General features: G+C 43.4%; 1 protein-coding gene across 3 annotated transcripts; it reads right to left on the bottom strand.

The window, feature by feature from the left end:
- Positions 1-3876: 3876 nt before the first annotated feature.
- On the bottom strand, positions 3877-11988 carry ftcdnl1 (formiminotransferase cyclodeaminase N-terminal like 1). 3 transcript variants are annotated; one of them, XM_026296556.2, is made up of 6 exons: positions 11937-11988; positions 9347-9462; positions 7963-8058; positions 7353-7508; positions 6601-6789; positions 3877-5911 (listed from the first exon to the last, which is right to left on the bottom strand). In XM_026296556.2, the coding sequence occupies exons 2-6, from the start codon at positions 9456-9458 to the stop codon at positions 5475-5477; spliced, it is 990 nt and encodes a 329-aa protein (XP_026152341.1). In that variant the 5' UTR covers positions 9459-9462; positions 11937-11988; the 3' UTR covers positions 3877-5474. The 3 variants fall into 3 exon arrangements, with proteins under 3 accessions (XP_026152341.1, XP_026152340.1, XP_026152339.1); XM_026296555.1 differs by having other exon boundaries at positions 11860-11960; XM_026296554.1 differs by lacking the exon at positions 11937-11988 and adding an exon at positions 11220-11342.
- Between the last annotated feature and the right edge of the window lie 49 nt (positions 11989-12037).

Below are 12037 nucleotides of genomic sequence, written 5' to 3'. Positions count from 1 at the left end.
AAAGAGAAAGCAGCAAGAGAGAGAAAAAAGCAAGGAAGGGAGAACAGAGAGCTTTGGAGTATTTATAGAAGACTGGAGACTGAGTGAAAAAAAGGTCCTCTATTTCTGTGCTGTGACACATGGTCGCATCTTGGATGATACGCTGTCAGGCTAAGTCATATCAAAGGGATCCTATGGTGCTTCTAGTGCAAGGATGCATGTAACTGCAGCAGCATGCAGAAAGACATGTCTGTATTTAAAGCAGATTACACACACACAGAGCTAGGTTTGGCTTCAGTGGGATGCGGATTCAGTGATCAATCCCAAAGTGCACTTAATCAAGGAAATGATGCCCTTGTGACAGTCATGAGAGCCATTAGCCTAGTCACATAACTAATGAGGTTATTTGAAAGGAAACTGGAGGAGATAGAAATGGGAAGGGGATTTCTGGAACATATTAAATTCACTGGGTCTATTTATTGTGTTGTGGAAGATAAGCTGCATCTGCTATGAGAATAAAAATCATTTCACTGTGAGCTGGGTAAAAATTAATTGATGCAAAATGGATTTTGTATGCTGGACATGTGATTTTGCTTGCAAAAAAAAAATGTGTGTTTGTGTGTGCATGGAGAACAGAATACCTCTGGGCTTATGCTGTGACCTAGATTAGGCCTTGATGCTCCTAAGCCTGGCAGGCTGACTGTATGTGTGCATGTGTGTGCCATCCATAGAATAAATGCTCATGCATGTCTGTCCTGCTACAGAAGAAAGGAAGGCAGCAGAGAGGAGAAAGGAAGAATGTATGTGTGTGAGAAAGGGTCATGTATGCAGGCACGAAATAAAGCTGCATGGCATCTGACTGCTTTGCTTGTGCGTCTAAGCACCTCAGCTGGATGGCATACAAAGAGGTGAATGCTCATGCAGTAACAGAGTTTATCCAAAGAAGTGTACACAGTCATGAAAACTGAAAAGCTCCTGCCTCAAAGGGCAACCTTATGTAAGTTTAAAAAAAATAAAAAATAAAAAATTACACAACACGATTGAAACGATAGTAAATTCAGACACTGCTGCTAAAGTATATCAGTCCCACTGGAAGATCTGGTGATTCATACTATCTTGGTTTGTGCATAAAGCTTAGCAGATTAGCACCCACTCTGTATATAGAATAGCCATTTACTGGCCCTGGAATCACTCATTTCCTACATATAAAATAAAACATTATCTTTGTGAGGGAAATTTTCACCTTGCCAGACAGTACACCTGCTACCTCCCTGTGTGACCCATGTAAAAATGCAACTGCTTTGTATTTCAGTAGGAAGCAGATGAAAAGAGGTAGTCACAGAGACTGGTTAATCATATTACTAATCACTTATGTGTATGTCATGCTGGCGTGACTTACATGTGACTGACTCTGATGTGTAAATTGAAACTGCTGAGTTGATATAAAAGTTTGCCATTTCCTTTGTCCGGGGGTCAATCGGTATTGACCTGTTCTGCAGATCATATGCTTTTGCCTATTAAACTTGCCATCCTAAACTTCAGTTTTGCCTCCTAGTACTTTTTGCCATGGCAATCTTATCATGCATTTTGTGCTGTCAGAACTGATGCAGGCTTTATGCTACACTTAATATGTTACCTAATGATTAAAATCCATACTGGGGATATCCAAAACGTACTGCTCTTCTGGCCTTATGCAAAAAAAAAAAAAAAAGAGTGGAAGAGTGGTATCATCTTGCCCCAGTTATTTCCTATGACAAATTTGCCTCCATGTTATGAAATGGTCAACCATGTTCATCATGTGCTTCCAGTGTAGAAAATTGACAATATATGAAAATACAAAGGTCAAAAAAGAGTCAAAAATGATAATTTCTCAAACTGGGTTGGACAAGTTGGTGAAAGTTGGTTTTGCTGCAACATGTTCATTGAACTGCTGCCAAAGCACTGGATACTTCTAGAAGATTCTGCCCTTGACTTGTGATAAAAATAGCTGTTTCACTCACAGATGGTGACTCTTCCACAGAGTCATGCATGATGAAGCTGATGGTTGAAAATGATGGGAAAACATTCATCAGCAGAGACTCATCAGTAAACACAAGTGTGCAATTTACTCAAAACAGGAAATGACACACACATAAGAAATTCAAATTCTACCCTGGAAGATGATATGCTGAGATTGGAAGGATGAAGAAGAAATTCATAAATAAAAACCCATCTCTTCTGCTGCAAGTTCCAGATTAGGAAGGAACTGAGCAGAAAGGTGTGTTCAGTTTCAGTATAATTTTGTTATTATTGCGAGTGAGGAGAACTCACACACAGGTCCAAGCACACAAGTCTTTATTAAATGATAAGTCTTTTCTAAGGATGATGAACTTAAAGCGTCTCGAACCAAGAGGAATCCATTGTAGTTTATAGATAAGGCAGGGTGGCCGGAGGTCAAGGTCCAGCGTTCCGAGCTGAGGGATCTCCGCTAGGCAGGAGGCAGGTAATGCCAGGGCAGCTGGCAGCTGTGATCCACCAAGCAGGCGTTCCGAGCAGATAAGTGGCTGGCAGGCAGGAGGCAGGTGATTGATGAAGGCAGAGCCAGGAGGACTTCCACGGGGTTCACTATATTGGTGATCTTGAAAGGCCCTATGGAATGGGGGCGACAGCTTCCGTGATTCTGTCCATAGGGGGGACTTTGTGGACAGCCACACCGACTGCCCCACCTGGTAGGAGGGAGCTGTGGCCCTGTGGCAGTCAGCCAACTGCTGGTTCCAGTCAGCTGTTCTCCGGTGCACTGATTGTGTCTGAGCCCATACGCGTTGACAGCAGCGGAGGTGATCTCCTGTTCCTGGGAGGGAAAAGGTGGGTGGGGGGTAGCCATTTGAGTCTTCAAAGGGCATCAGGCCGATAGCAGAGCATACCTGGGAGTTATGCGCGTATTCGACCCACGGGAGGTAGTTGCTCCAGGAAGTGGGGTTGGCGGCCATAACGCACCGGAGGGCGGCTTCTAGTCTGAGAGTGAAAGCCAGAGGATAGGCTGACTGTGGCCCCTAAGCCCTCGCAGAAACCTCTCCACACCTGGGAGGTGAATTGGGTAGCATGGTGGGAGACCACGCCATGAGGAATACCGTGCAGGCGGAAAACATGGTCTGTAAGGAGGCTGGCGGTCTCTAGGGCTGTAGGAAGTTTAGGAGGGGAACCAAAATGCACTGCCTTTGAAAACCGGTCTATGATGGTTACGACCACGTTATGGTTTATATGACCTGCTCAAGGAAACAGGTAATGGGTGAAGGAAACCCGCGGCCGGTCGATACGATGCCTTCCCCTGGGTGCAGACAGTGCAGGCAGACACATAATCCCGGATGTCAGCATCCATGGCGGACCACCAGAACTGTCGTCATACAATGTTTCAGGTCCGGGTAATACCCACTTTAGCACCTGTGGACGCACAGAACTGGGGACAAACAAGTTGTTAGGTGGTCCGCCCCCTGGATCAGGCTCCAGGCATTGGGCCTCTTTCACCTGTTTCTCAACCTTCCAAGTAACTTCTGCCACCACAAAGTTAGTGGGGAGAATGGGCTCATGCGAAGCTTCAGAGCTGGAGTCTGCAAACTGGAGGGAGAGGGCGTCCGGCTTGATGTTCTTAGATCCTGGCCGGTAGGTCATGGTGAAGTTGAACCAGCTGAGGAACAACGCCCACCGAGCCTGGCGAGCATTCAGCCTCTTGGCTGATTGAATATATTCCAGGTTTTTGTGGTCAGTTCAGACTAAAAACAGCTGTTCCGCTCCCTCCAGCCGATGTCTCCATTCCTCCAGGGTGAGCTTGATAGCAAGGAGTTCTCAGCTTCCCACATCATAATTTCGCTCCACTGGTGAAAGCAATGTTACTGTAGCCCTGGATGACCGGAGGTAAAAGTTAGCGAACCCCAAGAATTGTTGGTGCCTCCCACCAGAGGCTAGAGTTAATGCCATATCCTTGTTGAACACGGCGGCTGGGTCGTGATAGCACCCGGGAACCCGAGAAAAGTCAGGTGGTGTTTCAGGTGGGATGCCACCAGGGTAAGGGCAGAGCGGAGACACGATGAAAGGCAATAGGTAATCCAGCTCGCTACCTTACCTTGAACCCAATCAATGTGAGGGTTATGCTAGCGGAGCCAGGGATAGCCTAGCTCAAGTGGTGTTTCGGGAGATTAAATGATCTTTAGGCTAATCTCCTCCTGGGGGTTTCTGGGCAGGAGGAGAGTAAGTGGCTCAGTAGCGTGGGTAACACAGGCTAAGAGGTGCCCATCCAACGCATCTGGGCAGATAGGTTGAGCTAGGTAGGTGCTATGCCAATTCTACATCTAAAAAGTTATTGTTGGCCCCTGAATCGACAAGGGCCGAGAGAGAACTGGTCTTGTGGCTGAGGACCAGCATGGTGGGAAGAGAAAACCTGGAGGAGGAGACATGATCTACAGCTTGGCTCACCAATAGCCCAGGTTTATTGGTGAACCCACTCTTTTGGTGGGCTCAGGCACGAGGCCAGCTGGGGACCCAAAATGTTACAGTGGTGGTTCATCTCAGATAGCAACTCAAGCACTCAGTCGGTTCCCCCAGTAGAGCCCCTTGCCATAGCTGGCCAATTCATTCTGTTATGACTGAGAAAGGGGAGAACCCACACACAGGTCCAAGAACACAAGTCTTTATTAAATGATGTCTTTTCTAAGGATGATGAATTTATAGTGTCTCGAATTGAGAGGAATCCATCGTAGTCTATAGATAAGGCGGAGTGGCTGGAGGCCAGGGTCCAGGAAAGGCTAGTGTCCTGAGCTGAGGGATCTCCGCCAGGAGAGTACAAGTTCAATCTTTATCTGGAAGATTGCGAGGCACTCTACTGCTGGGATAGGTAAACTGATGAACTGGTGATCTGTCCTTCAGAGACCAGTGGCTTTATGGTGTAGGTGAGTAGGTGGAAGCCAGGTGTGAGTAATTGGATCTGGGTCTCCCTCATGCAGCGCACCTCTATTTGATAAAGACGGACAAGGGAAAACACACATACACAAGAGGAGAGGGTGGAGACACAAAAGGAAGAGGGAGAGGCGAGCACTGTCGCCTCATGACAAATTTAATCCTCCCTCATGAAAATCATACCAGGCAAGAGGTCATTTAACTGAATAATTTATTTAAGGTAATATAAAAATAACAATTGCTTATCATAAAATGAAATCTACTTTAATGCAATTATTTGTGATCCTATTTAATGTTAAATGTAAGTCTCCATCATTAGCATGCCTGGCTAACCCTACTGATTCAAAAATTACATAAACCTGGTTAATCTCCCACTAGTATTGCAAACTGCATGTGAGCGGTAGTAGAATGTAAATCTTGGGTTATGGTAACTTAGAGAGGCAGGCTCACTAAACTGACAATTCTCATGGTAATTAAAGTGATATCAACCATATGATTGATGGTTGATATCATCATGGGCCTCATATGATGACCAGATGTTATACTGGTTTGTCATGGGTTAGTCTTCACATACGGATCCTGTTCTCCTCTTTCCAGAATTCAGCAATTCCTTTAGACATTGCTAGCTCAGCTAAGTCCCTACATTCACGTGGGGTGAACCCCACCAACGCTGTGCCCCTTGTGCCAACCCCCTGTTTCCCTGCCAGCTCTGACACTCTCTCTGTGATGAGAGAAGCAGGAACATGACAGTACTGCTGCCCTGTAATGCTGTAAGATGGCCAGGGTTCACCTGCTGTCATGTGACTTGGTGGGCTACCCTTGACGCTTTCCACATTACAGGCAATCTCCACAGCACCCCCATGTGGCAAAGCCAGCACCTGCAACCCAGGCAGGCCCCCAGGGGTTGACTCTCTAATTGCCTTGGCAATGCTGCGTCCCAGGTCAATGTCTTGAGTGTCGATGGTGACGTTGCAGTTCATGACGTATGGACTGGCCCCAACACCTGCAGGACATCAGTCAAGGCAGAGCTACAGAACACTTAAAACTGTTAACACTGGCTACACGCTAAAAGATTTTCAAATCTTCACCTATTTAAAAAACGTGGCAGACCACAGATATAAGAGCATTTTCAACCAATTTTAAACATTATTATCCTCTGAATACACATACTAGGTGATTCAACCAGACTGTGATACCACACATCTGCCGTTTCTAGTAATGATTTCATGTTGGCAATTCCAGAGACATGAGATTTCACAGAAATGTATGTGATCAAATGTGATTTAATGACCCATTTCTTGCACAATGCATTAGAAAGACACTTGTGTTATTGCCATGATTCAACACGCTTGTCTTCTTTTTCAGTGCTCTATTTGGCTCAGGCTGTGTTTCTGATGTGTGTTTGTGTTTGCTGTAAAAGTACATATCTGGTTGGTGGGTTGTATTCCATCCAAGCCTCCCCGATCAGGAATTGTAAATATCAAATATCGTGGCTCTGATTGATCAGGAGTCATAAAATAATTGTACTGACACCCCATGACACACTGGATGATTATTTAGACAAATAGTCGGTTATGACAACCTTTGAATTGGTCCACACCACCAAGATCACTACAGGGTCAAATTGGGCCCAAAATCGGACATAAAATTGTCTAGTGTGTATGCATGCTTTTTCTCCCAGCTCTGGCTCACCTGTGAGACCAAATCTTTTCTGTGGCTGTGGTCCCACTTCAGGCCTGATCACCTGAAACTCTGGCATCTTCTTGAACCAGCCCATCTCCTTCCTCCTCTGCGCCAGCCCCCGCTGAAGGGGGGAGTCTGCCCAGCCAAACAGGAAGGCACTGGTACCCTGGACCCTCTCTGTAAGTCCCTGAGCCACAGCTGAGGGACAGACACATACTGCTTAGCCAGCAAACAGAGCAAGAGCAATAAGAGTGTCACAGACTAAACACGCCTAAGCGGCTGTAACTTACACAGAAAGAAAAAAATAAGTACACATGGACCATTTATTACTTCCATTCATGCGTAGCGATTTTAAGTGCACACCAATTAATATTTTGTTAGAACCACATAGCTTAGTGGACTGAGTTCCCATTCCAGACATGCACTTCACATGCTGAGGTTCTGCTCATTATTAGCATGATGTGTCGCTGCAAAATCAGCTGGTAAACTGTGAAAGTAATCAACAGCACAGGAACTGAAAATCACACCATCAGCCACTAGCTCTTTACAGTATACATTCAAAAAACACCAGCTAGTTTACTAAATCACTGTGGTATCATATGACATATATCAATAAAAAATACAGAATTTAACAAAATATACACTCAGCTTGCGGTCTTTCAGGTACACTAAGCTACAGTGCTTCATTAAATCTTCCTTCATGAACACGAACAGGGACACTGGCACACACAAAGAGACGCATGCACTAAAGAGAATCTCACCTCGAGCCTCTCTTGCACAGTCCTCCACTCCTACCTCCTCCCCCAGTGGATAGATGGGTACAAGGTCGACCACACCCATACACGGATGGACCCCCGTGTGAGCCTGCAAGTCAATCAGCCCACAGGCTGTCTCGCATGCAGACAGAATTGCCTTCCCTGAGATCAAAAATGACATCAAACATACTCACAGCAAAATTAAATATTTTATCTGAAATAGTTCATTTTTAAAGTTACAGGCTTGTGCAGGTCATTTTGGGCAAATTAAGCAGATCTGTTTGTACAGATGTAAACCTTAACAAATGGGTCCACATTGTCAGAAGGTTGGGTTTCGGATAACCATTCAATAAGATAAACATTTCACTAGAGTCTTGTCCAGAAAACTGTTTATCCTGATTTTTTGTGTGTGGTTAAATCCCTGACAAAGCTTATTAAAGGATTTTTCCCCTCTCAGAGGATTGGGGACAGTGACTGAATTTCTTACTGTAGCAGCTGTGCTACAACAAGTATCTGACTCCATTCTTCCCTCAGGAATAAGAATGTACAGAAATGAATGTAAAAGTATCATATTTCAAAAAGGTTTTAGCCAGCATCATAATGCTTGAACACTTACTGATGGAGTAGATGTTGGCCACAATGGTGATGACGGAACGATTGTACTCATGGTCATTAAAGATGTTCAGCACTGTGGTTCCCTCTCTTCTCACACCTGACATACAGTAATGGCAAAAGTCCAAACAATGCATTGCCTAAAATTATGTTTTAGAAGCACAGCTTGAAAATATACCAAGAACAATACCAGCAAAATGTATTCATATAACAGAAACACCAGTAATTACTTACTGGGTGAATAACCACCAACAATCATTGGTGTCATCAAAACCAGGCTAAATTCAGAAATTCAGAGATCAAAAGAAAGAGTCCTTCACATCAGGATGGAATTTAGTGTGGCAATTAAAAGTATGCCCTGGGAAGCCTTTGGAATAACTAGTGCTCTGAATATTATAAAATGTGATCTGAACTTCATTAAAGTCACAAATACAGACAAACACAATGTACTTTTGCTAATAACACAATTATATTATTCCATGTCTTAACTGAACACATCCATTAAACATGTCATTACTGGTGGGAAAAATAAAAACAAGTTGAACCTCCGGCAGCAATAACCTCAAGCAGGTGCCTCCTGTAGCTGTGGATCAGACCTGCACAATATCAGGGGGAAGTTTGGACCTTGCCTCATTAGGAAACTACAGATCAGCCATGTTGTTAAGATTTCTGGTGTGATCGGTTCCCGGAAGTCACAGGTTTTCTGTTGGGTTAAGGTCTGGGCTCTGACTTGACCACTTCACTAGGTGGGTTTTCTTTGTTTGATCTCATTTGTATATGATCAGCTCCTGAACAGAGATAATAACCAGCTCTGATGATTCCTCTAAACCTGTCCCTTCTTCTGTACCTCACTGAGCTTTCCATTCCACTTCTAGGGAGGGCAGCCTGCCCCAGCACTAAATTGTCTCCATTTACATATGTATAACCATTGACTCATGAATAATGATAAATAAACTCTTTACAGTTCATTACAGTAAAACCCTTTACCAACTGTTTACAAAGCAACAATTGTTATTACTAAGCCTTGTGAAATCTGTTTTTTGTGAGGCATGGTTCACATCAGCAGATGTGATGGGATAGGTTTGCTAGGCCTGACTTCCACTTATCTTTTGCTGAGGTTTTGATTTTTGTTTGTCCAGCAATCCTACCAAAAATGAATAAACTGATAAGGTAGCTTTACCTCCAAATTGAGGTTGATCTCACTAATGTAGCTTCTTAATGATTAGCTCAGTTAATCCATTCCAAAAGGAAATTCAACCTAAATGCCATTTTTGGCATTTTCATTAAAATCTAAATAAAACCTCTTAATTAATCTCATTATTTATTTCATACCTTTACTCTGATCATTTCTTTAAGAAATACAAATAGTAACTATTTGGCAAACTTGCCTTTGCTATACAATGCTGCCTTGGCCACAGTCTCCACCAGGTCCCTCCTGCGGGCCTCAGAAATGTTCAGGAGACAAGCCGCCAGCTGTTTGCCCATGGTCCCTGAGGCCATTTCTCTGCAAATAGCAGACAGAAAAGCCAAACATATGAATTAATACAAATAAAATCATATGAATACTTAAAATCCTATGCAATTAAACTCACTCTTCAATACAGCAGGGGTTTTCCTACTAGTTATACTGTATGACCAGAAACTCATTTTGACAGATCTTTGGTTAACTTTAGATAGATATTTCTATCTCATGTAAGGATTAAAAGTTATTATATGCTTTCTATCAACTGCTTGTAAAAGAATGCAGCTTTGAGAATGGTATAGTAACTGATAGAGAAGTAGAAGTGACACCCCAGAAATTGTTGACCTGATAAACATGAGTTACTGGTTAAACAACTGCACAATGAGGGGTACCTAGGAACACTCAGTGACGGAATCCTTTAGATTTCACAGATGGGCGCTCTCTCACGGGATTGGATGAAGAAAGTGCCGAGGGAATGGACAGTACACCAATCAAGGGGGAACTAAGTTTAAAACCACGGTTGCCCCCATCAGTATAGACCAATCAGATAGTCACACATTTTCATATATAAGTTTGTGTAATGTTAAGTATAGGCATCTTCTCTTTGTTGGTTGGTTGCAGATAACTGCTTGCAGACTGCGATTTTCCAAACAAAGAGAGGTCCATGTACATGTTGATGATTCTTCAGTGTGAATAAATCTTCTAAATTGAGATATTGAGAAGAGTCCTTATTGAAGAAGAACAAACATGTTTACACTAACTATTGTAACTGTGCATTTTGCTGACTTATCTCTGCTTGTGTTATTTTTATAATATGTTATAGTTTCAATAACACCCACTGCATATCAGCAGTATATCAGCCTATTCCAGCTGAGCTGAAGAGGAGATTAAAGCAGGCTGGGGAGGACTACAAAAAAAAAAAAATCTACAACAATAACATCAGAGAGGCGTGGAGGGGAGTTAACAACTTCATTGGCTAAACAAAAAAAGAACAACCAGGCACCAATGGGTGATGTGGACAGAACCAATGAACTCAACTGCTGAAAATGCCCCAGCCTTTCCAGCCACACCGTCTCATTCTTCCTCAATGTCTCCTCCTCCTCCATCTCCTTCCCCTCCTTGTCCTCCACCTGTGTGCATCTCCACCACTGCAGCTACACCCCCCCCCTTCACCTGGGCATGCTCTATCAGCTCTCACAGTAAGAGGGGTGAGGCTGCAGCTACAAAGACTGTGCCATAGGAAGGTAACTGGCCCAGATGGTGTATGTCCCAAGCTGCTTAAGAACCTGCAATCATGTGAGGATTATGTATTCTTTCATTTTTCAAGTGCATTCAATACCATCCAACCAACCATCCTAAGAGACAAGCTCAAAGGGATGGGGGTGGACCCCTCCTTTGTTTCCTGGATCACATATTAACTTTGTGACCGAAGGTTTGTCAGGCTGGGAAACTGCTGACTCCATTCCTGTACAATTCTGAGTGTTGCCACATTAAGGAGACATTAAGTACATGGGCCTCATCTCACTGTCAAATGTCTGTTCATTCACGAAAGGTGAATTTTTTGGAGGGTATGGAAATGTCTCCAAAGTAAGAAGCATGTCAGAGTTTAGGTTACCTTTCAACCAAAGTAACTCAGTCTGAAGCCCCAACGTTTTAAAGAGGTGAGTGACCGTATTCCTCCACCAGCGTTGGCTGTGTGAACTATTACAGGACATGTTCAAAGTAGCCCTGTGTTAACTCACTTCTTACCTATGGCATGCAAGTCAGAAACATATCATAGTAGCTAAAATATCACATACTTGCGTTATTTTGAATGCACGTTCAGCTGTTTCATATACATCCACGAGGAAACGTGCTATTTACTGACATTCAACAATTTTAACATGTGCAGCTAAAGATTATAGAGTTCAGGTCAAGATAGTTCTCTCCTTTTTCCAACCAAGTGAAAACCTCAGTCTTTTCTAATGTTTGTCTGTGAAGATCCTCAGTCGTCCAGGGGAAGTTATCTAGAGGTTGAGTCATGGCAACTGGACTTTCATTTTTAAGGCCGAAACGTTTCACCACCCATCCAGGTGGCTTCATCAGTCTGAGAAAGGCTGGACTGGACCCTCCAATTTATCTCACAGGTTGATTTCACTCCATGACTCAACGTCCAGATTTCTAAAGTTTGGTGTTAACCCATATTTAAGGCTATAGAACATGGATTATACTATAATTATATATGCACTATTTTGCTCATAATTTTAAAGCTGCAGCTGGTAAACGTGGAGCTCAATTACCTTGTATGCTTAGTTTTTTAATTTCTACAGAGGGCATAAAGTATGGGATTATGATAGCACTGTAGTTGTACACAGGTCATGGAGTACAAAGTACAGTACATCCCTGTAGTGAAGTCGGAATATGCAGCGGCAGAAAATGAAAATATTGAAGTATAAATACCTCAAATGTGTACTTTTAGCACAACACTTGATTGAATGCAGCCTACTTAGTTTATTCCACTGTTTCTTTGTCCTTACCCCTCGCACCGACCAGAACGACTCAAACACGGAAGCACATAGGAGTGTATTATCTCACCACAATCCGGAAAACACACATGCGCAGAAGGGGCAGCTGTGTT

Source organism: Mastacembelus armatus, chromosome 21 (genome assembly GCF_900324485.2).
Source record: "Mastacembelus armatus chromosome 21, fMasArm1.2, whole genome shotgun sequence".
NCBI classification, from domain to species: Eukaryota; Metazoa; Chordata; class Actinopteri; order Synbranchiformes; family Mastacembelidae; genus Mastacembelus; species Mastacembelus armatus.
The sequence above is the reverse complement of the archived record's forward strand: the minus strand, read 5'-3'. Positions and strand labels throughout refer to the sequence as shown.

Coding starts and splice junctions, on each gene's coding strand:
- ftcdnl1 (XM_026296556.2), bottom strand. CDS start 9,458: ATGGCCTCAGGGACCATGGGCAAACAGCTGGCGGCTTGTCTCCTGAAC. Junction 8,059..9,346: donor GGCAGCATTGTATAGCAAAG/GCAAGTTTGCCA, acceptor ACTGTATGTCAG/GTGTGAGAAGAGAGGGAACC. Junction 6,790..7,352: donor CTGTGCAAGAGAGGCTCGAG/GTGAGATTCTCT, acceptor TCTGTCCCTCAG/CTGTGGCTCAGGGACTTACA.